General features: G+C 43.5%; 1 protein-coding gene across 8 annotated transcripts in view; it reads left to right on the top strand.

Moving 5' to 3' along the window:
- LOC140478000 (E3 ubiquitin-protein ligase MARCHF1-like) overlaps positions 1–27,104 on the top strand; it is a 554,637-nt gene that overhangs the window by 516,681 nt on the left and 10,852 nt on the right. For 7 of the 8 annotated variants that reach the window (XM_072571657.1, XM_072571678.1, XM_072571648.1 and 4 more), the window contains one exon: positions 24,962–25,109. In XM_072571657.1, the coding sequence (XP_072427758.1) occupies positions 24,962–25,109 (148 nt within the window). Of the gene's footprint in view, positions 1–24,961; positions 25,110–27,104 lie in introns of those variants that run through there. The other variant, XM_072571766.1, reaches the window with a different exon arrangement.

Here is a 27,104-nt window from a genome sequence, read left to right on the forward strand (position 1 = left end):
ATGGGGAGATTTGGAAGTTGGTCAATTCTATGCTCAGGCCACATCTGCTCCCAGGATGAGCGATTCCATTCCAGGACATCCCATATGTCATCCTACTTCACGGACCACAATTTCCTCTCCCCTGTGCGGAAGTGAGGACTGCAGATGCTGGAGATTAGAGTGGTGCTGGAAAAGCACAGCAGGTCAGGCAGCATCCGAGGAGCAGGAAAATCAACATTTTGAGCGAAAGCCTTTCATCAGGAAACTCTCCCTGTGATCAGCATGTCCTCCATTTTCCACATCTCTACCTTCAATCCTCCCACCCAACCCAACCACAATAAGTTTAGAGTCCCCCTAGTTCTCACATTCCACCTCACCAATCTCCAAATCCAATGCATCATCCTCTGACCAATATGATATTTCTCTCTCCACCCCTATCCACTTTTCGCAAAACACACCTCCCCCCCCCCCCCCCCCCCCCCCCAAAGAATCATTCCAAGTCTGGCAGAGATTTGCCTCCAAACTGATGTATTACATCCGTTGCTCCCAGTGTGGTCTCCTCTACATCGGAGAGACCAAGTGTGAACTTGGGGACCAGTTCAGGGAAGATCTGTGGTCTGTACACTCCAATCAACCCCACCTTCCAGTTGCCGGGCATTTCAACTCCCCCAATGACACGTCTGTCCTGAACCATCTCCACTGTCAAAATAAGGCCCCACGCCAATGGAGGACGAACACCTCATCTTCCACCTTACAACCGTATGGCTTTAACATAGAATTCACCAACTTCCAAATCCCCCACCTCATCCCAGGCCCAGCTCTCCATCTCCACCCCAACCTTAACCTGACCTTACCTGTCCCATCTTCCTTCCCACCTATCCTCTCCACCCTTCCCACTGACCAATCACTATCACCTCCCACCTGCATCACCATCCCACATAACTTTCCCCCAGCCCTACCCCCTCCCTCTATTTATTTCCCACCCTCCTTACCCCTCCCCATTCTTGCTGAAAGGTTCCGACCTGAAATGTTGACTCCCCTGCTCCTCTGCTAATGCTTGTCATGCTGTGCTTTTTCCAGCTCCACCCTTAATCGACAAATCTTAGATACAAAAAGAGAAATAAAAAATAAAATGGTGTTAGAGTATATTTAACAGTGCAGCTGATTTACTTTGACTGATCTCCTGGCTGGGTTTGCACTTGGTAAGAAGAAGTCTTTCTAATATCATTTCAGTGCCAGTGGAAATATAGGGCAAAAAGTAGTTGGGAAGCTCATGACCTCATCGTAGGGAGTAACAGAACAGTCTAAGCAGGGTTAATCCAACTATCAGAAGTCTAAGCTTCCTGTGCTTGTCGATATACATCTGCAGCCAAAATCTTTCACCAATTCCCGCCTCAGGCAACTGTCTGCGTGGAGTTTGCACATTCTCCCCGTGTCTGCGTGGGTATCCTCCAGGTGCTCCGGTTTCCTCCCACAGTCCAAAAATGTGCAGGTTAGGTGAATTAGCCGTGCTAAATTGCCCGTAGGGTTAGGTGTAGGGGAATGGGTCTGGGTGGACTTGTTGGGCCGAAAGGCCTGTTTCCACACTGTAGGGAATCTAATCTAATCTGCTCCTATCAGATGTGATTTGGAGGTGCCAGTGTTGGACCGGGGTCTACAAAGTTTTTAAAAAAAAACACACAACACCAGTTTGTAGTCCAACAGATTTAATTAGAAGCACTTGCTTTTGGAGCGCTGCTCCTTCATCAGTTGGTTGTGGAGTACACTTCGAATTAAACCTTTTGGACTATAACCTGGTGTTATGTGATTTCTAACTTTCTCCTATCAAAAGATTTGAACCAACAATTCCATTGGTCTGCTTCTGTTGATCAGTGATGTAATGCTGCCCTCTTGTGTATTATGTGTATAGCTGCAGATCGATCTGAACAGGCAGACGCATGCAGGACATCATTTACTCAGGCGTGATGTGTGTTTTGCCTCCAACTGGCTGTTTATACAATACAGCAATGCTTATCTTTATTTCCTGTAACTTAAGAACTAGACATAGGTGACATGACATTGAAAAATCCCTTGGATGATATACCATAATACACCGATATAGTGAGAATGCCTCTTAAAGGTATCCTGACATTCTGGCTGAGAGGTAAAAAAGATAAGGCCCACATTGCAAGTTGGGATACAAAGGATCAGTTACAATAGCACAGAAATATGTTGGAAAACACCCACTGATGTACTTGCACCACTGGAGAGGTTTCCCAGCGCCATGGTTGTAGACAGATTGCCTGCCCAACATAGCAAGGCAGGCAGCCAATCTAAAGAATCAGGACACAAATAATTTGGGTGGTTTCTCAGGACTGGCTGCTGTCTGTTTGCAGCAACCTCCCAGCCACATGCAAAGACCACAAACCACCCTGTATCAGATGAGGGGGGGGGGGCAGAAGCTCATCTCTTTCCTTCCTATGAGATTTTTCCCATCACCTTTTCTAAACTGTTCAGCCCCATGTATTTCCCTCCGTGGGACTGGCCAGGTTTCAGACACACTTGCTCGCTGCTTGGGCCTGCAAAATCTATAACCATCTGCCATCTTTAAAAGATTTGTCAGGCTAATTGCCTCAATGACAACATAGTTTCAATGAACTGAAGTGGTAGATTTGTCAGGAATTTGGGATCTTTGGCATATGCAAATATATAAATGTTTCTGCATGTTTTAGTTTTGGTCTGTAGAAAGTACACTTGGTCTTAAAAAGAATGATATGTGATTGGTTTTCTTCTGTGTTTTAGGTTTATGTTTAGAAAACATTCAGGCTTGTGGTTTCTTATAAATCATGCTTCATCCTCCTTGCCCACTTATTGTCTACAAATTGTAAGCTCAACGTGCTCCAAGTACTGTCCAACTCTCTTTTAAAAATATTTATGAAACAAGCTCCCACCAATTTTGAGTCAAATGTTTAGATCCTGACAGCAATCTGAATTAAAGTATTCCAGCAAAGCTTGAGCACAAGCTGGAAAACAACACCTCATTTTCCGCTTGGGAAACCCTGCAGCCATCTTGAATCAACTTCGAGTTCAATAATTTGAGGGCCTGAGCACCTTCTCCCAACCCTCACACACCAGGCCTTGTATTCATGTGGAATTGCTTCTTTAAACAGCCCATTGTCAGCCACAAACAGTCCCCAGCAATTCATTCCCGCAGCTGACCCTCACCCACTTCTTTGCCTGTCCAACTCTGTTCTCTGGGCTCCACCAATACAGTTGTGTCACTGACCACCAGTCTACCAAAGCAACAATCAAAGACCCTAAACACTGGCTCAGCTTTCTCTCACTGATGCTAACTGGACCTGCTGAGTTTCTGTTTTTTGTGAGCAATCTGCCAGTCTAGACTCTAATCTAATATGATTCACCTGATCTTCAAGCACTTAGCATTGCTGGAAGTCTCATATACCCACATTTCACGGCTTGGTTTCAAGCTGTTGGTAACTGTGGGCGGCACAGTAGCTCAGCAGTTAGCACTGCTGCCTCACGGTGCCAGGGACCTGGGTTCAATTCCAGCTTCGGGCGACTGTGTGGAATTGGCACGTTCTCCCCGTGTCTGCATGGGTTTCCTCTCGGTGCTCCGGTCTCTTCCCACAGGCCAAAAAAGATGTGCAGGTCAGGTGAATTGGCCATGCTAAATTGCCCAAGGTGTTAGGGGCATTAGTCAGGAGTAAATATAGGGTAGGGGAATGGGTCTAGGTGGGTTACTCTTTGGAGGTTCGGTGTGGACTTGTTGGGCCGAAGGGCTTGTTTCCACACTGTAGGGATTCTAATCTAATCTACCCCAAGAGTAGTAGGGGCATGGAACGCACTGCCTTAAACAGTAGTAGACTCGCCAACTTTAAGAGCATTTAAATGGTCAATGAATAAACATATGGATGAAAATGGAATAATGTAGAATAGGTAGGCTTCAGATTGGTTCCACAGGTCGGTGCAACAGCAAGGGCTGAAGGGCCTGTACTGTGCTGTAATGGTCTATGTTCTATTCAGCCATTGTCAGCCGTATCATATTGTGTGGTACTTTTGCAGGAGAAGATGGTACACAATAGAAGCCACGGGGATTAAAGCAAAGGGAAAGGGACATGCCTACATGTTTTAACTCCAACTGGAGGAAACCTATCTGCTCAAGAGATTCTTGAATCAAAATGCTAAAAATACTCAGCAGTTACTGGCATGAGAAGAAAAAGAGTGGTGTTGCAGGTCTGTGACTCTTTGCCGGACACTACAACATGCCCCCAGATTTCCAGCATCCATAGCATTTTAGTTTCACACCGATAAAGGCCTTCCAATCTTTCAAAAGGAAAAATTGTGATGTCTACTCATTCTATCACCTTTCTTTCAAGGTGAAGTCGGGTGTGCCCATATCTGGGAAACCTGAACCTGTAAACCTAACGCCATTATTTAGAAATGAGGCAACCACGAGTCCATCTGGTGCCTGTCAATTCTGGGGATGTTAAGGTAATGTTTCAGCAAGAACATTCAGCAGAGTTTCTGCTTGCTAGACTATCACCACTCCAGCGCAGATGGGAGATGTGCATGGGGTGGGGGGGATGGGGTCCTGCGGAGCCCCCATCACAGCAAACTCCAAAGGAATTGTCCAGGAAATATATAAAAACAATGTGCAAGGGTATGTGGGGAAAAACAGGAGATTGGTACAAGGTACCAAAGCTCTTTTTGTGAACTGGTGCAGACATGATGGGTTGAATAGCCTTCCTCTGCACTGGGACACTTCTCTGGATCTGTAACTTTGAACATTCCAAAAGTCTTCATAAAACTTAGAGGCTTCCAATGATTCTAATGAATTTTTAAAAAATAGTTACTTGGAAAAAGTTAGACTATTTAAGTACAGAGTATAACTCCTGAATAACTGAGCTCATAAACATATCTGAGACCGCTCCAACTACAGCTCTCCAAGATCACACTGCACCCTCAATCCTGACATGACCTGGCACCTTGCCCCAGGATTTGTCCCCTCTGCTCTGAACCCAAACCATGCCACAGGGTCTAGCCCCAGCTGGACCCTGTTTCTCCAGTTTACCTCACCCTCCCCTCAACACTCCCTTGCCACCTTGCAACTTGTCACCTTGCCCAGCTGGTACACCCTATCCCCACCACTCCGTCTCTTTACTTGTCTGACAACTTGACACCAGATGATGTGTTGGTCATCACTGACCAACCTAGTTGAATCTTTCAAAGAGAGCATTTCCATGGTGACTAAGGGAGTACCTTTGCATGTCTCCATATGCTTCCAGAAGGTCATAGAATCATAGAGATGTACAGCACGGAAACAGGCCCTTCGGTCCAACCTGTCCATGCCGACCAGATATCCCAACCCAATCTATTCCCAACTGCCAGCACCCGACCCATATCCCTCCAAACCCTTCCTAATCATATACACATCCAAATGCCTCTAAAATATTGCAATTGTACCAGCCTCCACCACATCCTCTGGCAGCTCATTCCATACACGTACCACCTTCTGTGTGAAAAGGTTGCCCCTTAGGTCTCTTTTATATCTTCCCCTCTCACCCTAAACCTATGCCCTCTAGTTCTAGACTCCCTGACCCCAGGGAAAAGAATTTGTCTACTTACCCTATCCATGCCCCTCATAATTTTGTAAACCTCTATAAGGTCGCCCCTTAGCCTCCGACACTCCAGGGAAAACAGCCCCAGCCTGTTCAACCTCTCCCCATAGCTCACATCCTCCAACCTTGGCAACATCCTTGTAAATCTTTTCTGAACCCTTTCAAGTTTCACAACATCTTTCCGATATGAAGGAGACCAGAATTGCACGCAATATTCCAACAGTGGCCTAACCGATGTCCTATACAGCCACAACATGACCTCCCAACTCCTGTACTCGATACTCTGACAAATAAAAGAAAGCATACCAAACACCATCTTGACTATCCTATCTACCTGTGACTCCACTTTCAAGGAGCTATGAACCCGCACTCCAAGGTCTCTTTGTTCAGCAACACTCCCGAGGACCTTACCATTAAGTGTATAAGTCCTGCTAAGATTTGCTTTCCCAAAATGCAGCACCTCACATTTATCTAAATTAAATGTCTCAGCCCATTGGTCCATCTGATCACCTCCACTACACCTCCAATTTTGGTGTCATCTGCAAACTTACTAACTGTACCTCTTATGCTCAAATCAAAATCATTTATGTAAATGACAAAAAGTAGAGGACCCAGCACCGATCCTTGTGGCACTCCACTGGTCACAGGCCTCCAGTCTGAAAAACAACCCTCCACCAGCACCCTCTGTCTTCTGCCTTTTGAGCCAGTTCTGTATCCAAATGGCTAGTTCTCCCTGTATTCCATGAGATCTAACCTTGCTAATCAGTCTCCCATTGGGAACTTTGTCGAACGCCTTACTGAAGTCCATGTAGATCACATCTACTGCTCTGCCCTCATCAATCTTCTTTGTTACTTCAAAAAACTCAATCAAGTTTGTGAGACATGATTTCCCACGCACAAAGCCGTGTTGACTATCCCTAATCGATCCTTGCCTTTCCAAATACATGTACATCCTGTCCCTCAGGATTCCCTCCAACAACTTGCCCACCACCGAGGTCAGGTTCACCCAGTCTATAGTTCCCTGGCTTGTCTTTACTGCCCTTCTTAAACAGTGGCACCACGTTTGCCAATCTCCAGTCTTCCGGCACCTCACCTGTGACTATCGATGATACAAATATCTCAGCAAGAGGCCCAGCAATCACTTCTCTAGCTTCCCACAGAGTTCTTGGGTACACCTGATCAGGTCCTGGGGATTTTCCACCTTTAACTGTTTCAAGACATCCAGCACTTTCTCCTCTGTAATCTGGACATTTTGCGAGATGTCACCATCTATTTCCCTACAGTCTATATGATTAGATTAGATTAGATTATTAGATTAGATTACTTACAGCGTGGAAACAGGCCCTTCGGCCCAACAAGTCCACACCGCCCCGCCAAAGCGTAACCCAACCATACCCCTACATCTACATCTACATCTACATCTACCCCTTACCTAACACTACGGGCAATTTAGCATGGCCAATTCACCTGACCTGCACATCTTTGGACTGTGGGAGGAAACCGGAGCACCCGGAGGAAACCCACGCAGACACGGGGAGAATGTGCAAACTCCACACAGTCAGTCGCCTGAGGCGGGAATTGAACCCGGGTCTCCGGCGCTGCGAGGCAGCAGTGCTAACCACTGTGCCACCGTGCCGCCCATATCCTATATCTTCCATATCCTTTTCCACAGTAAATGCTGATGCAAAATATTAATTTGTATCTCCCCCATTTTCTGTGGCTCCACACAAAGGCCACCTTGCTGATCTTTGAGGGGCTCTGTTCTCTCCCTAGTTACCCTTTTGTCCTTGACATATTTGTAAAAACCCTTTGGATTCTCCTTAATTGTATTTGCCAACGCTATCTTATGTCCCCTTTTTGCCCTCCTGATTTCCCTCTTAAGTATACTCCTACTTCCTTTATACTCTTCTAAGGATTCACTCGATCTATCCTGTCTATACCTGACATATGCTTCCTTCTTTTTCTTAACCAAACCCTCAATTTCTTTAGTCATCCAGCATTCCCTATACCTACCAGCCTTCCCTTTCACCCTGACAGGAATATACTTTCTCTGGATTCTTGTTATCTCATTTCTGATGGCTTCCCATTTTCCAGCCGTCCCTTTACCTGCGAACATCTGCCCCCAATCAGCTTTTGAAAGTTTTTGCCTAATACTGTCAAAATTGGCCTTTCTCCAATTTAGACCTTCAACTTTTAGATCTGGTCTATCCTTTTCCATCACTATTTTAAAACAAATAGAATTATGGTCACTGGCCCCAAAGTGCTTCCCCTCAGTCACCTGCCCTGCCTTATTTCCCAAGAGTAGGTCACGTTTTGCATCTTCTCTCGTAGGTACATCCACATACTGAATCAGAAAATTGTCTTGTATGCACTTAACAAATTCCTCTCTGTCTAAATCTTTAACACTCTGGCAATCCCAGTCTATGTTTGGAAAGTTAAAATCCCCTATTATAACTACCCTATTATTCTTACAGATAGCTGAGATCTCCTTACAAGTTTGTTTCTCCATTTCCCTCTGACTATTAGGGGGTCTATAATACAATCCCAATAAGGTGATCATCCCTTTCCTATTTCTCAGTTCCACCCAAATAACTTCCCTGGATGTATTTTCGGGAATATCCTTTCTCAGCACAGCTGTAATGCTATCCCTTATCAAAATGTCACACCCCCCTCCTCTCTTGCCTCACTTTCTATCCTTCCTGTAACATTTGTATCCTGCCAGTCTAGCACATGTCTGAGCCATGTTTCTGTAATTGCTATGATATCCCAGTCCCATGTTCCTAACCATGTCCTGAGTTCATCTGCCTTCCCTGTTAGGCCCCTTGCATTGAAATAAATGCAGTTTAATTTATTAGTCGTACCTTGTCCCTGCCTGCCCTGACTGTTTGACTCACTTCTGTTCTCAGCTGTACCCGTTTCAGATCGATCTCTTTCCTCACTATCTCCCTGGGTCCCCCCCTCCCACCACCTTACTAGTTTAAATCCTCCCGAGCAGTTCTAGCAAATTTCCCTGCCAGTATATTCGTCCCCTTCCAATTTAGGTGCAATCCGTCCTTCTTGTACAGGTCACTTTTACCCCAAAAGGGATTCCAATGATCCAAAAATGTGAATCCTTCTCCCATACACCAGCTCCTCAGCCATGCATTCATCTGCTCTATCCTCCTATTCCTGTCCTCACTAGCTCGTAGCACTGGGAGTAATCCAGATATTACTACCCTTGACGACCTCCTTTTTAAATTCCTGTAAGCTCCCTTCAGAATTTCAACCTTTCCCCTTCCTATATCGTTGGTTCCAATGTGGACAATGACCTCTTGCTGGCCCCTCTCCCCCGTGAGAACATTCTGCACCCTCTCTGAGACATCCTTGATCCTGGCACCAGGGAAACAACACACCATTCTGCTTTTTCTCTGCTGGCCACAGAAATGTCTGTCTGTACCTCTGACTACAGAATTCCCTAATACAATTGATCTCCTAGAATCCGACATACCCCTCGTTGCATTAGAGCCAGTCTCAATACCAGAAACTTAGCTGTTCGTGCTACATTCCCCTGAGAATCCATCCCCACCCTACATTTTCCAAAACAGCATACCTGTTTGAAATGGGTATATCCACAAAAGACTCCTGCACTAGCTGTCTACCTCTCTCACCCTTCCTGGAGTTAACCCATCTATGTGACTGTATCTGAGATTTTCCCCCCTTCCTATAACTGCCATCCATCACATACTGTTGCTGTTGCAAATTCCTCATCGCTTCTATCTGTCTCTCCAACCGGTCCACTTAATCTGATAAGTTTCGCATCCAACAGCATTTATGGCAGATATAATCCATAGTATTATCCTTAAAATCTCTTTAAACTCCCACATCTGACAAGAAGTACATATCACTGTAAATCCACAGACCCAGAAAATAGAACATAGAACAGAACAGGCCTTTCAGCCCACGATGTTGTGCCAACCACTGATCCTCATGCATGCACCTTCAAATATCTGTGTCCATATGCATGTCCAGTAGTCTCTTAAATGTCCCCAGTGACCTCGCTTCCACAACTGCTGCTGGCAACGCATTCCATGCTCTCACAACTCTCTGTGTAAAGAACCCGCCTCTGACATTCCCTCTATACTTTCCTCCAACCAGCTTAAAACTATGACCCCTCGTGTTAGTCATTTCTGCCCTGGGAAATAGTCTCTGGCTATTGACTCTATCTATGTCTCTCATTATCTTGTATACCTCAATTATACCTCTCCTCCTCCTTTTCTCCAATGAAAAAAGTCCGAGCTCAGTCAACCTCTCTTCATAAGATAAGCCCTCCAGTCCAGGCAGCATCCTGGTAAACCTCCTCTGAACCCTCTCCAAAGTATCCATATCTTTCCTATAATAGGGCGACCAGAACTGAACGCAGTATTCCAAGTTTGGTCTAACCAAAGTTTTATAGAGCTGCAACAAGATATCACGACTCTTAACCTCAATCCCCCTGTTAATGAAAGCCAAAACACCATATGCTTTCTTAACAACCCTGTCTACTTGGGTGGCCATTTTAAGGGATCTTTGTACCTGCCCACTAAGATCCCTCTGTTCCTCCACACTGCTAAGAATCCTATCCTTAATCCTGTACTCAGCTTTCAAATTCGACCTTTCAAAATGCATCATCTCGTATTTATCCAGGTTGAACTCCATCTGCCACCTCTCAGCCCATCTCTGCATCCTGTCAATGTCCCGCTGCAGTCTACAACAGCCCTCTATACTGTCAACGGCACCTCCAACCTTTGTGTCGTCTGCAAACATGCTGACCCATCCTTCAATCCCCTCATCCAAGTCATTAGTAAAAATTACAAACAGTAGAGGCCCAAGGTCAGAGTCCTGTGGAACACCACTCACCACAGACTTCCAGGCAGAATATTTTCCTTCTACTACCACTCGCTGTCTTCTGTTGGCCAGCCAATTCTGTATCCAGACAGCTAAGTTCCCCTGTATCCCATTCCTCCTGACCTTCTGAATGAGCCTACCATGGGGAACCTTATCAAATGCCTTGCTGAAGTCCATAGACACCACATCCACAGCTCGACCCTCATCAACTTTTCTAGTCACATCCTCAAAGAACTCGATAAGGTTTATGAGGCATGGCCTGCCCCTCACAAAGCCGTGTTGACTACATTTAATCAAGCCATGCTCTTCCAGATGGTCATAAATCCTATCCCTCAGAATCCTTTCTAACACCTTGCAGACGACAGATGTGAGACTTACTGGTCTGTAATTGCCGGGGATTTCCCTATTTCCTTTCTTGAGGAGAGGAATTACATTTACTTCTCTCCAGGTCTTCAGGTACGACTCCAGTGGAGAGTGAGGATGCAAAGATCTTCGCAAGTGGTGAAGCAATTGCATTTCTTGTTTCTCAAAGCAGCCGAGGACAAATCTGGTCCGGGCCTGGCGACTTGTCAATCTTAATGTTTGACAAAATTTTCAGCACATCAGCTTCCTCCATATCCATTCCAGCATGCACACCTGGTCTTCAAAGGTTTCATTCACTACAAAGTTTGTTTCTTTCGTAAAGACAGAAGCAAAAAACTCATTTAGGGCTTCCCCTACCTCCTCAGACTCTATACACAAGTTCCCTATGCTATCCCTGATCGGCCCTACTCTTTCTTTGACCATTCTCTTATTCCTCACATAAGTGTTCTCCCTAATCTGTTCTGCCAAGCCTTTCTCGTGCCCTCTCCAGGCTCTCCTCAGACCATTTTTAAGCTCCTTCCTCACCTGCCTGTAATCGTCTAGAGCTGACCTTGACCCTAGCTTCCTCCACCTTATGTAAGCTACCTTTTTCCTTTAGACAAGAAGTTCCACCGCTCTCGTCATTCAAGGTTCCTTTATCTTACCACTTCTTGCCTGTCTCAGAGGGACATATTTATTCATCACTTGCAACAATTGTTCCTTAAACAGTCTCCACATGTCTATAGTGCCTTTACCATGGAACAATTGCTCCCAATCCATGCTTCCTAACTCACGTCTAATCACATCATAGTTTCCTCTTCCCCAATTAAATAACACCATCTTATTCCTCTACAAACAATGTCCCAGGTTAAATTAATAGCTATGGCTTATATTTTAAGTTTAGTCAAGAGACTTATCTCTAAAAACATATAATCAAGAAAGAATCCACTATACTCACTACTGCAGCCTTTCTCTTGGACAGACTTAAAACAACAATTAACTTATTTGATTCTGTGTCGTGAACTTAGCCCAAACTGGTTCCTCCAAGATTATTTGTGAATTTCACTGTTTGTTCTCTCTCTCTCTCTCTCTCTCTCTCTCTCTCTCTCTCCTGCACTGACCTCACCATATGCTTCCTTTGCCTGCTCTTCTCCCTTTTAAACTGCTGTTGTTTTGACTTTTTTCCCCAAAGTTCCAAAACAATGCAACAGCTTATAAAACAGTAATTGCTGCTCCTGGAATTCGAGGAAATCAACTCCAACTCCTTTTAAAAAAAAAGGAGCAGCTGTTACAGCCAGAAATTGTTCCCTTCCTCCATCTTGGATTACCCAGAAGGTGTTTGATAAGATTTTGTGAAAAGGAGTAAAGGCAAAAAATCAAAGCGCACAAGATTGCAGGGAACCCTATGGTCAGAATTAGATATTAAGTAGGAAGGGAGTTACAGTTGTTGGAGAAATGTCATCTCAGTCCCAAGATATGTGTGCAGGAGTTTCTCAGTATTGTGTCCTGGTCCAAAATCCCTACCTGTTTCATCAAACGCCTTCCCTCCATCGTTAGATCAGAAGTTGATGATAGCACAACGTTCGCATTTCCTAAGATACTGAGCTACCCTGTGTCCATGTGCAGAAACGCTTGGACAATATCCACGCTTAGGCTAATAAGACACAACTAATATTAGCTCTGCACAAATGCAGGCAATGACTTTCTCCCAGTTTACTTTCAATGCCATTGTTATCATTGGATCTCCAACATCCTTTTGTTACCATTTACCAGAAACTGAACTGGGATTCGCACTATAAATACAGTGGCTGCAAGAACAGGTCAGAGGCTTGAAATTGGTGTATGGGTAGAAAAAATAACCAAAACAACGAAAGGTACGGGCTTTATCTTGCGATTTAAAATATAAAATTAATTATGCTTCAGTTACCCCAATTAAATAACACCATCTTATTCCTCTACAAACAATGTCCCAGGTTAAATTAATAGCTATGGCTTATATTTTAAGTTTAGTCAAGAGACTTATCTCTAAAAACATATAATCAAGAAAGAATCCACTATACTCACTACTGCAGCCTTTCTCTTGGACAGACTTAAAACAACAATTAACTTATTTGATTCTGTGTCGTGAACTTAGCCCAAACTGGTTCCTCCAAGATTATTTGTGAATTTCACTGTTAAATGCCATCTGAAGTACTGCACTCAGTTTTAGCTTCTGACCACGGGAAGATATATTGACATTGTAAGAGACACAATGAAGATTCCACAACACCTTATGTCAATAAAGCACAATGGAAAGCCCCTGTGAAATCACTGTGATCAAAGACCCTTCAGGTTATACTGTACCATTGATTTCTCACCTAGTATCAGGTAACCTAGATTGTTGTCTATATGTTTTCCGGTAGCGTTGACGTGAAGACAAACCTAGAAGTCAACTTAACTTACAGGTGAGGATGCTGTTGGAATGGGACAACATACTGGTGATCTCCACAGTAGTGTGACGGAATTATCAACTGGATTTGCTCCCCTTGTTTGGAAGTTCTGTTATGGTAACGACTGAGACGTCAGGCATTCAGAGTTGTAGTCCTGAACTCCAAGCCCTCGTTCACATGGTGGTTTAATGGTAACGTCACTAGGCTACTAATCCAGGTTCATTTTCTGGGTGCATGGCAAATGGTGAATTTTGAATTTAATAGAAGTCTGGAATTAGAACTAGCTTAAATGTAACCAATCTAGTTTGTTTAGAAAAGGCAATCTGCCAACCTCATTGGGTCAAACCTACATGTGACTGTAGATACAAAGCAATGTGCCTGATGTTTAACCTCCCTCTGGGCAATTTGATGTGGGCAATAAATGCTGATGTAGCCATCTACACCCGCATTCTATGTACATGTATTCTAAATATTGGATGACTCTGAAAGACATCAGTCCACTTATACAACATTTCAATCTTTCTAACGTCGGTGCTAAATGTTTAACTTGTTTCAACGACTCTCTCCGTGTAACAGTGAATAGAAGAAGTAATAATTGCAGTCCGCAACACGCAGCAATCGATAATCTTTGCTGCTCCCTATTGCCAGATTTCTAAAACCCAAATGTTTCATGAAAAATGTTATGGTTTTTTTGCCATAAATCTAGGTCTGTGCTCATGCAAAAAGCAAACTCTGATCCTGACCATAATATAACAAAAGATCCTTTCCAATTAAATTGAAGAGGATTTGTGTCCATTGTGTTGTAAAGTGTATAACCACTAGATGGCGTTTTCTCACTTATGAGCTGTTATCTCAAAATAAACCTTGAATTTTATTGTCGCTTTGGCATAATATTCCCCTAACTCTACTCCGAAACCTCCTGTGTAATGGCATGTTGCAATCCTAAAATATTACAATATCACACCAAGAACTGCACAGCTTTCACAAATTGTTTGCCATAACTGTTGGAAAACAGTTTTAAAACTGTTTTCCGATATCATAATGCCCCATTCCCCCTCTGTTAAATCTCTATTTTTTTCACATTAGCCACACTTTATAGGACCATAATAACTGCACCGACTGTACCTGCTGCATTTATTCCTGCTCTGGATGTTAGCTCTGCTCCCTCTTTCTTTCAATTTAAAGAGTATTTAAAGCTCTCCACTGTTGTAAACTTCAAGTCTCAGCCCCTGACTTTCTCTGTAATTTACTGTCCCTCCAAGTTCTGTTGTCCCACCTTCAAAGCTGACTTTTCAGGCCCAACACCAGATGGAAAGGGAGGTAGACTCACCAAATTGCAGCACTGGCATTTCCGTCAAACACTACTCTTCCTGTTTCTAAAAGCTAAAGGGTCGGGGGAATCAGTATCTAGGATGTTTCCTGTCCTAAATGATCCATATTGATGGATCCATTGTATGGCTTTTCTTTCAACAAGAATTGACTGTCATTGCACACTTCCCAGCATGCTCCACTGTGATGCTGACTGCTGGACATTCTTCTCATTCAAACTTTGCACCACAATTTCCACTTCCTGTCTCAAAATCTCTACCGTATGGATACTCAAACCTCCCTGTTAGCATCATACACTTAACTCTTCATCGTAATGGCTTCTGGGTTGCCAGGAAAACGCGACTGAGTTTAGGACCGACCAGCTGAGGGCACAATTGAATTGAATTGAATTGACTTTATTGTCACGTGTCCCGAGGCACAGTGAAAAGTTTTGTCTTGCGAGCAATACAGGCCGATCACAGAGTTAAGTAGCATGCTTAAGCAAATAATAGTTAAACAGCGGCAAAAATAAAAACACAGGTATAAAACGTAGTTGTTATAAATTTTTTAAAGTTTGCCATTAAGTTTGAAGATTGTAGAACGATTGTAGGAAATAGAAAACTTAGATCTGCACAAAGGAGCTCACAAGGAGTCAACCAGGATTTGAATATTCAGTCCCAGACTAGACCTTGTTCCTCTTTAGTTCACCCTTTTGGAAAGTCCTCAAATTCCCAGGATCCCATCCCATCTCCTCGTTGTCAGGCCTGAAATACCAACCTTTGGCTTTTATCTCGCAATATGACCAAGGCTTTAAAAAAATCTAAAAGGTATCGATTTAGTGAATCAGTGAAAAAATATACAGTGTTTGGTATACAGTGAAAGCCTACCAAAATAAAGATAGAAGAAAAGACAAAGTCACCGAGTGAGTAGCCGCCTTATGGTAGGAGACAGAGAGTAATGGTGAAGAATTGCCTTTCAGACTGGAAGCCTGCGACCAGCAGTGTTCCACAATGTATTGGATCCACTTTTGTTTGGCATTTATATAAATGATTCGGATTAGAATATGGGAGGCATGGTTGATGGTATAGTGGAGAAGGTTAGCTAAGAGATCAGAGAGATCTTGATCAATTGGGTCAGTGGGCTGAGGAGTGGCAGATGGAGTTTAGTTTGGATAAATGCGAGGTATTGCATTTTGATAATGTGAACAGGACTTGTATAATTAATGGGTAGTGTTGTTGAACACAGAGGCCGAGGGGTTCAGGTACGTAAATTCTTTGAAATTTGTGTCGCAGGTAGACAAGGTGGTTAAGAATGTATTTATCACATTTGCCTTCATTGCTCAGACTTTTCAGTATAGAAGTTGGGACGTAGGACGAAGGTTGCAGGGGATGTTGGCAACATCTCTTCTGGACTTAAAAATGTGTTGCTGGAAAAGCGCAGCAGGTCAGGCAGCATCAAAGGAGAAGGAGAATGAGAATCGACGTTTCGGGCATAAGCCCTTGTGTGCAGTTCTGGTCACCCTGTTATATGAAGGATATTATTAAACTGGAGAGGTTTCAGAAAAACTTTACCCGGATGTTGCTGGGAATGGAGGGCTTGAGTTATAAAGAAAGGCTGGGACTTTTTTTTCGTGGGACTACAGGAGGTCAAGACCAAGCAGAGGCCACGGCAACGGATGAATGGGCACCACACAACAATCACCAGGCAGGAGTCTTCACTCCTAGTCGAAGAATGCTTCAGGGGTCCGGGACATTCGGGTGACCATCCTCCAAGGTGGACTTCGGGACAGGCAGCAACGCAATGTGGCCGAGCAGAAGATGATAGCCAAGTCTGGTACCCATGGGGAGGGCCTCAACCGGGACCTTGGGTTCATGTCACATTACAGGTGACCCCACTGCACTACACACCCCCACACACACAACCCCACACCCACACACATGCCCCCCCCACACACATCCCCCATACACACACTCACGCAGACTGTCTCTCATATGCTCACACTTATACGCACCCCCCACACATGCACCCTCTCACAGACTTAAACCCCTTTACACTGACACATGTACACATACACACACTCTCTTATAGACACCACCTCCCCCCCCCAAAAAAAACATATACCCACTTGCATGCACACTCTCATATGTTTGTGGGGTGAATATGTACTTGCAGAATTATATTTTATTTTGCTCGAAAGCTGCATTAATCCATGTAAGATTCTGTAAATCCCTTTTTTAGAAATAGAATCAGTCTGAACATTGGGACACAGACAGACTTTAACCTCACACCTTCAATGCATTATCTGGTCTGGTATGCTTCTATTTGAGAATGTAACTTTTAAAGTAAAGTTCTGGGATTTTCATATGAAAGAATTGAAACCAACATGTCCATTCTAAAAAGTGAGAGACTTAACAAACAATCCAGGTGATTTTCAATATATCGCACTATAAACTTTTGCTATAAATTCTGTGTCTTATGATCTTGTACTCCTCAACCACCTGATGAAGGAGTAGCGCTCCGAAAGCTAGTGCTTCCAAATAAACCTGTTGGACTATAACCTGGTGCTGTGTGATTTTTAACATGGTGAGATAAAGTTTGGCAAAACCATAGAGAGAGAGATTGAAGGGAATATAGAGTGAGCGATAGAACAAATTAACAAAACACATGGAGAACTAGTCACAGAAAGAGAGACCATTTTTACTTTTGGCTTTAGGAGTGAGTAATGCCTTGAGGAATCTGCTAAAATTAAAATATTACTTTACAGGAACAAAATATTTTCTTCATTTTGGTATTATGTAATCCAGGATGTTCATACTTTTTTTTTGCTTTATCTTTGTGTCTCTTTCCCCACGATTATTTCCTTTCTCCATTTGGTTTATATTTTAGCTGGCAGAAGCAGAGCAACCCAACAGGAAGGATAAATTGTGTTTTTCTCTGTGAAGTCTGATAATTTAAAGTGCGGTATGTTAGAAACTGTCAACTGAACTCCCAGAAGATGTGGTCTAACAGCATAAAATTTCTCCTCAATTCAACATGAGTGACGTTAATACAGTATTGCCACAGGGGCTGTAAAAGAATAGGGATTCCAAGATATGTAAGTGCACTGGGAGTGGTGAGGAATAATTATTGAAATTGGACTGTTGCAGCTCTGCTATTGGCTGGGGATGTTGTCATAAGGAATGTTGGCAATCATCTTGTTATATCTGTGCTGTTGGGAAGTGTCTGATGTCATGGAGTATAAAGTTCAATTAAAAAAAAACTTTTATATGACCTTGCCACTCTAAATTGAAACATTCCAAAGCGTATTGATGATAACAGTACTGTGTTTGAGCCAACAACTCCATTGACAATGAGATCCCAATCCGTCAGTGACCCCTAGGGACATATAGAAAGTGTGAAACCAGCCCTACTCCATTATAACTATTTATGATGCTAACAGACATCTGGAGAGCAGGTTAAATGTCCATATGTAAGGAGACTTAAAAACTGAAAAGAATTACTGTAAAATTAGTCTCGCAATACTGTGAAAACAAAGATTCGACACAGTGTTTGACGTCAATTGTTCCTAGGATTTCAACAGCTGTGTAATGGTGGATGCTGTTGCCTAGCAACAGAAGTAGTTGCTTTACATGACGTTTCTTACTTAGATTTGTCCCTCAGAATTAGTTTTCCTTTTTAGTTTTTTTTATCTGATTTGGATTAACTGTCTCCCTTCTTTTTCCGATTACCCCTCCAGTTTGAGACAATGATTTGCTCGTAATGGAAATGGCATTTACTATTCCCCTTAACAAAAGTAAAATCATTTTGTAAACATCAGATTATAAATTGGTTTCATTCTCACTGAGACAAATGGAAAATCCGACTCTCTTGGTCTGTAAGGAGAATTTCACAAATAATAGAGCGGTGTATTGGCAATGTCAGTCAATTAACCCTTACGTTTTTGGCGTGAGGTGCAAGTCTATTAATGTTTGGCTCCACGTTTTTGATATTTTAGTAGGGACTGTTCAGAACCATATCACGTTATAGATTGTGAGTGAATCATACACAAAATGTAATAGCAGATGAAACTGCTATTGGGAAGGGACGACAGGGTCAAAATGGAGGTGGGGACCAGCACAAACTGGATCTGGAAATCCCACGTCCATTCCTGGCACCAGGATTCTCATCAGCATAGCTAAGGAGATGGGTAGTCGCTGCCCTGTTGTTTTTTTTTAGTTGCCAGCATCAATTTTAGATGGCCATTTTGGATGCCCATGATTTTCACAAACACCCCCAACAATTAGAAAGCACTCCTGGTTCATAGTTTAGAGCATAGAACAATACAGCATAGAACAGGCCCTTCGGCCCACGATGTTGTGCCGAACATTTGTCCTAGCTTAAGCACCCATCCATGTGCCTATCCAATTGCCGCTTAAAGGTCACCAATGATTCTGACTCTGCCACTCCCACAGGCCACGCATTCCATGCCCCCACCACTCTCTGGGTAAATAACCTACCCCTGACATCCCCCCTATACCTTCCACCCTTCACCTTAAATTTATGTCCCCTTGTAACACTCTGTACCCAGGGAAAAAGTCTTTGACTGTCTACTCTATCAATTCCTCTGATCATCTTATAAACCTCTATCAAGTCACCCCTCATCCTTCGCTGTTCCAATGAGAAAAGGCCTAGCACTCTCAGCCTATCCTCGTACGCCCTATTCTCCATTCCAGGCAACATCCTGGTAAATATCCTCTGCACCCTCTCCAAAGCTTCCGCATCTTTCCTAAAGTGAGGCGACCAGAACTGCACACAGTATTCCAAATGTGTTGATAAGATAAAGGAACAGAATTAGGCCAGTCGGCCCATTGAGTCTGCTCCGCCATTCGGTCATGGTTGATGTGCTCCTCACCCCCATTTTCCTGCATTCTCCCCATAACTCTTCAACCCATCAGGGTAAAAACAATGACTGCAGATGCTGGAAGCCAGAGCCTAGATCAGAGTGGTGCTGGAAAAACACAGCAGTTCAGGCAGCATCCGAGGAGCAGTAAAATCAACATTTTGGGCAAAAGCCCTTCAGCAGGAATACAGGCAGAGAGCCTGAAGCGTGGAGAGATAAGCTAGAGGAGGCTGGGGGTGGGGAGAAAGTAGCATAGAGTACAATAGGTGAGTGGGGGAGGGGATGAAGGTGATAGGTCAGAGGGGGGAGTGGAGTGGATAGGTAGAAAAGAAGATAGGCAGGTTAGGACAAGTCATGGGAACAGTGCTGAGCTGGAAGTTTGGAACTGGGGTGAGGTGGGGGAAGGGGAAATGAGGAAACTGTTGAGGTCTTCAACCCATCACCAACTAAAAATCTGTCTAACTCCTTAAATTTACTCACTGTCCCAGCATCCACCACACTTTTGGGATAGCAAATTCCATAGATCCACAACTCTTTGGGAGATATACTTTCTCCTGAACGCTGTTTTAAGTTTGCTACCCCTTATCCTAAGACTATGACCTTTTCTCCTAGTATGGTCCACAAGAGGAACCATTCTCTATATGTCTAATTTATTCATACATTTTATTGTCTTGAATACCTGAATTTGATCTCCCCTCATTCTTCTAAATGCCAGAGAATATAGGCCTAAACTGTCCAATCTCTCTTATGACAAACCTCTCATCTCTGGGATCAATCTAGTGAACCTCCTCAGAACTGCGTCCAATGCCAATACATCTTTCCTCAAATAAGGGGACCAAAACGTAGCTTTAAATTGAGGTGTGGGTAGATATAAGACAGATGTCAGAGGTAGGTTCTTTACTTAGAGAGTAGTAGGGGAGTGGAACGACCAGCCTGCTACAGTAATAGACTCGCCAACTTTAAGGCCATTTAGATGGTCATTGGATAGGCGTATGGATGATAATGGAATAGTGTAGGATAGATAGGCTTCAGATTGGATTCACAGGTCAGCACAACACCGAGGGCCGTAATGTTATATGTTCTATGTTCTAAAACTGTGCACAGTACTCCAGGTGTGGTCTCACCTTGCATAGTTGCAACAATACTTCCTTACTTTTATATTCTATTCCTTTAGCTATAAAAGCCAACATGCCATTTGCTTTCCTTTATTACCTGCTGTACCTGCAAGGCTAGTTTTCTGTGACTCATGAATGAGGACACCTTGATCCGTCTGCACCGGAGCACCCCATAGTCTTTCCCCATTTAGATAATAGGTCATCTTCCCATTTTTTCCACCAAAATCCATGACCACACACTTATCCACATTAAACTCCATCTGCCCACTCTCATAAACGATCTGTATCTATTTGTCAGGTTCTTATTTTCTCATTGCAATTTGCATACTGCCTATTTTTATGTTGTCCACAAATTTGACTGTAGAGCCTTCTATTCTGATATACAACTGACTGTTGATTTCCAAAAGAGCGTAAAAGCGTGTTTCCTGCTTTTCAATCATTGGGAATTCTGCAATTTGAAGCATATCCACGTCACCCATAGTGTGAATTGGCACAGGTTAAGATTATGTGGAGTTCTTCTTGATGACTTTTTCAGCTTTTTTTTATTTTTACACTTCTCTGAATATTTGAAGGAATGCAGGATGCTATTAATGGGCTAAATGTGAACACTTAGCTGTGTACTTGGGCTTGTGGTGAAGGAATATGTGTGTGTGGAGGCATAAAATTGATGCCCTTTAATTTGCTGGATCTATTCTTTCAAACGTTCATGTTCTTAACTAAGAAGAAAGGCTTCAAAACCAAATTAGTCAACATTGTCCTGGCTCATCTCTGGGAACGTTGCCACCTCCACAGAGCAGAAGGCCCATCCCAATTGTCCACTCCACTCTCCCCATCGACCTATCACAGTCAACCTCCCACCTACAGCCACCTATCACCTTCAGCTACCTCCACCCCCCTCAGCCCCACCCCAAGCCTCCTATATATCTATCAGCTGCCTTCACACTCTCTCTCACGCGCGCACACACAACCTACCTGATGAAGGGCTTATCCCCTTCTGCTCCTCGGATGTTGCCTGACCTGCTCTGTTCTCACACCACGCATTTTGACTCATCTCCAGTCCATGCTCACTTCGCTGGGGAAAATAGATTGGTCCAGGATCAAGACAGGATCATTGAGTTGGGGAGAATCGTACCTCCTGATATCTGTCTTAACTACAAAAATCTGTGCCCCAATATCATTTTGAAACAATTTTGTCAATTTAAAAGACATGAGGGTGCTGGTTGTTGCATTGAACTGGTTTTAATGCATTGCAATTGGGCGGCACACGGTTAGCACTGCTGCCTCACAGCGCCAGGGACCTGAGTTCAATTCTAGCCTCAGGTGACTGTATGTGTAGAGTTTGCACATTCTCCCTGTTTCTGCGTGGGTTTCCCCCGGATGATCTGGTTTCCTTCCACAATCCAAAGACGTGCAGATCAGGTGAATTGGCCATTCTAAATTGCCTGTCGTGTTCCGAGATATGTAGGTTAGGTGCATTAGTCTGGGGTTAATATAGGATAATGGGGCAGGGGAATGGGTCTGGGTGGGTTGTTCTTCGGAGGGTCAGTGTGGACCTGTTGGGCCGAAGGGCCTGTTTCCACACTGTCGGGATTCTATTAAAAGAAAATTAACATTTCACAGCCAAAATGTTTTCATCTGAATTTGATTTATTATTGTCACATGTGAAAAATATTGTTTTGCGTGCTAGCCAGACAAATCATACCCGAAATAAGTACACTGGGGTAATAGAGCAGAATGCAGAACATAGTATTGCAGCGACAGAGACGGTGCAGAGGACGATCAACTCTAACATATGAAAGATTTGTTAAAATGATTGTGGTCCTATTGATATCATCTATCATTTAAACATAAATGGTGCAATGTTTCAGATGAGAAGCAGATGACAGTTCAACTCAAACTCAAAGTTACATTTAGTGTTGCTTCACTCCATCATTAGGTTCCTAGAAGTGGCACCTCCCCTGTTTGGCTCAGTATTGAAATTTAGAGAATGTCATGCTATTGCTGCGATGATTGTTAATTAATGTCAAATCAGCCTCTGGCATCTGAAAATTAACTTTTACAATTCTGGATTTGAATTTCTTCAGCATTAATTGCAAAATACTTTTAAATGTTAAATTTTATATTTTTTAACTTTACTGTTCTGTCTTTTTCTTTGTCTCCCTCTTTCACAGTAATGTAATCTTTCTTTCCCATGTAGTTTTCTTGTAGTTGATTTGACATTCAATTCACCCACTTGAATTTATACTTTCCTCCCAGTCCTTTCACTGTCCATCACATTATTTCTTGATTTGATTGAATCAGGAGCTAGATATAATTGCTTTGCCTTGATCACTCAGGTCTTACATGCTAATTATTTCACTGTAAATTTATGAGTTTGGATGTTTTACTTGTGAATAACCCTACAGGTGTTGTATTCTACATTAATGAAAATTTGTTTATTCAAATTAAATGGCAAAACATTTACAAAATTGGCAGACTTCTAGTCACACAAACACTTAAATTTGTAAAGGAACACCTAACAGCAGATACCATGGGCTGAATTTTACTAGAACTTAGCTAATTGTCATTTTTGTTAAGTGTTACAGAGGTTTTCACTCTGTTAGGCTTAGCGAGCTTTCTCAGACTATCATCACAAACTCACCTAATTAACTATGGCATCACACGCATCTTGTTCTCCCACTCGTTGAGGGCATTAATTCTCCCCATTACTGGGATATCCCAACATTCCTAGCACTGGTGCCATAATTGAACCTCTGCCCTTCACCTGGCTCAAGTGTCGGCAACCTGAAGTTGCCCCTCAACCTCCTGGTACTGACACGGCAACCACCAATCAATATTTCTCACGGCGCACAGGTAGTCCAGTGGGCCATATTGTAACAAATGACAAAAGTGTACATCCATCGCCATTTTCGCAACAAGTCATACAGATGACCTGTCCTTTGACCCATCCTATTTTAGAACTTACCAAAGTCAGTGCTACCCTTCCCCCTAATGCCCAGTGTAGACCAGCATCTTCTCATTGTTCGATGTGGGACCATCACATTCGGGCAAGCCTTCCGTTGCTTCAGTTTTATTCAGCAATAGCAGAAACGAAAAGCAAGCAAAAGCTGAATTTGTCTGAATTGGAATCTGTTGTCAATTAGGCCCTGCCTGGCTGTAGCAACCACAGCTACTGCACTCTATCGTGCAGAAGGTCTCTTTCTCCTTGACAGGCAGGTTGTGCTCTCCTCCAAGCCCCAGCCTCCATTGCTTTCCCTGTAGCTACAGCCATGATGAAAATTACCATCAAAAAGTGTGGTGCGGCACAACTAACTAATAAAACATTCATTTTTTTTGCCTTTTTAATCAAGAAGGAGCGCTAGAGAAACAAAAGACTAGGTGACAGAGCTAAGGTGGTATTTTTAAACTAACGCTGACCTTGATTCACAATTGCCGGAACACTCTGAGCTGGCCACTTGAAAGTCAGAGTTGAAAGTGGTTAGCTTTCAACCTGGGGATTCCTCTTCTCAGCCTGCTTTGTGGATAGACCTCTGTGGTGGGTGGAGGGAGAGTGGTGAAGAGGAAAGGTGTGTGTGTGTGCCTGGCTCTGTCCCACTCACCCAGTCAGTCAGCCACTCTCAAATCCACTGCCATGACTCACTCACTCACCACCCATCCACCCTCCATCACTCGCTCTTACCACGCACCCCATTTGCCCAGTCTCACACCCAATCTGACACTCATTCCCCCTCCTCATGAAGCTCCTATCTCCTCGGAAACCTTGCAGTCTGTGTCTGAGAGACTCACTGCCGTGGCTTCCGGCCTTGGGCTGAGTGACAGCACTCACGGTGGCTCAGTGGTTAGCACTGCTGCCTCACAGCACCAGGGTCCCAGGCCTTGGGCAACTGTCTGTGTGGAGTTTGCACATTCTCCTGGTGTCTGCATGGGTTTCCTCCCACAATCCAAAGATGTGCAGGACAGGTGAATTGGCCACGCTAAATTGCCATATTGTTAAGTGCATTAGTCAGAGGGAAATGGGGCTGGGTGGGTTACTCTTCGGAGGGTCGGTGTGGACTTGTTGGGCTGAAGGGCCTGTTTCCACACTGAAGGGAATCTAAAAAAATCTAAATCATGCTGCTCGCTGCACCTCCAATCACAATTGGTTTCTCTTACTCATGAGTCTAACAGCAGCAAATACTAGAGAGAGCCAGCTTCTAGAAGAATAGGTCACTTCAAAATGCAGCCACATTTCTCTGTATTTGGCATAGCGGCTTGGTCGCCACATAGGAGCCTCTTATGGATCATGGGCCATTTGTTGGACACATCTGCACTTTAGTAGCCTTCATTCCACCTTTCCAGTAATTCTGATGCTTTGCACTGCATAGTCAGAAAGTTATCTTTAACCACAAGATTAATTTTCTGTCTTCCTCCATCTTCTGTTCCTCCCAGTGGGAAAAGCTGCAGATGTCAACAAGTGAGAGAAGGAAGATTGTCTGCTCAGTCACCTTCCACATTGTGGCTATCACATGTGTTGTGTGGTCCTTGTATGTCCTGATCGACCGAACAGCAGAGGAGATCAAACAGGGTAATGACAATGGTAAGAATAAGTTTTTTTTTTAAGGAATGGAGGGATAGATCATCAGCTTTGCAGTGGTGTTGGGGAATCACAGCTGCTGGTCTGCGTAGCAGGAAATCGTAAAACATTGCCTGAGATGATCTCCTAATGTGTGAGATTCAACTCGGAAATGATCAATTCAGTTATCATGTTTTGGAAGTGTGTCTGATGTCCTTACATGAATTTTGTGTGATACAAGAACAAATTACTTCGAGAGGTGTTCATGTTGCACTTGAAACAAAATTATTCAAAGTTATGGATTTGCAACCCAACAGGGGCAAAGTAGTCAAGGAGCCCAAACTAAATACAGGGCTCTTTGCAAACGTGGAGTTCCAGTGTTTTAATAGATTGATCAGAGCAGATTGTGCAAAGATACAGAAAGTTCTCAAATCTTCTTGGTGCCCCGAACCTGAATTTGGATCCCAGCTTTGCATTTCAAATAATCCTCAACCACTGATCTCTCTGGTGACATACCCCATTCCAGCAACTGAAAAGATACCAGATTATTTTGCGCCCACATTCAGAGCAACCTTCACTTGCAATCATAAACGAGGAAGTTTTGCTTTGTATATTCTGTCTAAAGCTAAGATTCATAGAGAAAAGTATTTATTCAAATGGTTCACAGAAATCCATTTTGAATGTTTAAATAGACCAACAGAGGATAGCTATCGATTATTTACTGATTGAGTGACACTGTTTGCAATAAACAAAGATTATAACTAAATGAAATGGACTTGAAATTTCAATTAAAACCAATTTCTCTCTTATTTTTAGTTTTCAATGAGTATTTTATTAATTGGGGCAGTCTAAATGTGCTGGCTGTAACAGATGTAAGGACTATTCAATTACTTCAAGGCTAGGGGGTGGTAGTGATGGGCAATGGGAGTTGTGCTTATACAAAGACGTTGTGCCAAGAACCACTCATCTGCCTTTAGACCCCTCTCTTCCCGCTCTCCCATCAACATCTCATCCATCTTCACTGACTTTTGCCTTAGGTTGCCTCACTGATTTTGGGGATTTTGGGACTTTTGGGAAGGGGGGGGGGGGGGGGGGGGGAGTGGGGGGGGGTGTTGGGGGGGTGTCCATTGCTGGCAGCTGCAAAAGCTTCACTACTGGTGTTGACGTTAGTGAAATCCCTCCAGTCTCTGACTGCCTGCAGCTTTGCGGGTTTGATATTTCCATCCTTGGAATCCTTTATCTGACACTTAATTCACCAGGTGTTCCCAAAAGAAAAAAACCACCAAACTCTTATTGTTTCTCCTGCCAACAGACTAGACACCCATTGCCTGGAGTAAATTTCAACACGTCAGTTCGAGGTTACTCTGTTTATACATTGCCAGTAACCACAATGGGCCAGATCCTGGGTGGCTCAGTGGTTAGCACTGCTGCCTCACAGTACCAGGGTCCCAGGTTCGATTCCAGCCTCGGGTGACTCTCTGTGTGGAGTTTTCACATTCTCCCCCCCACCGTGTCTGCGTGGGTTTCCTCTGGGTGCTCCGGTTTCCTCCCAAAGATGTGCAGGTCAAGTGAATTGGCCATGCTAAATTGCCCATAGTGTTCGGGGCATTAGTCAGAGGGAAATTGATCTGGGTGGGTTACTCTTCGGAGGGTCGGTGTGGACTGGTTGGACCGAAGGGCCAACTTTAAGGAATCTAATCTAATCTAATCTTTGTAGAAGCAGGGTGGCTCCAGAGGTATTTAAAGATGACAGAAGAGAAAAGGAAAGGAAAAGGGATAGCAAAACTGGTTAAGGAGAGCTTTGCAGTATTAGAGGAGGAGGCTGTCTCAGAGGGTTTAAGGTCAGAATTGATTTAGCTAGAACTTAAAAAAAAAACACCAACAACTGGAAAGAATGTCTAGAAACAAATTTGCAAATAAATTAAAGAGCTGCAAGCATTATATTGTAGTTATAATGGGGACTTTAATTAAGCAAACATAGACTCGAATAGTGTAAGGGCAGCAATGTACAAGTACTCT

This window comes from Chiloscyllium punctatum, chromosome 1 (assembly GCF_047496795.1).
Source record: "Chiloscyllium punctatum isolate Juve2018m chromosome 1, sChiPun1.3, whole genome shotgun sequence".
In the NCBI taxonomy this organism is placed as follows: domain Eukaryota; kingdom Metazoa; phylum Chordata; class Chondrichthyes; order Orectolobiformes; family Hemiscylliidae; genus Chiloscyllium; species Chiloscyllium punctatum.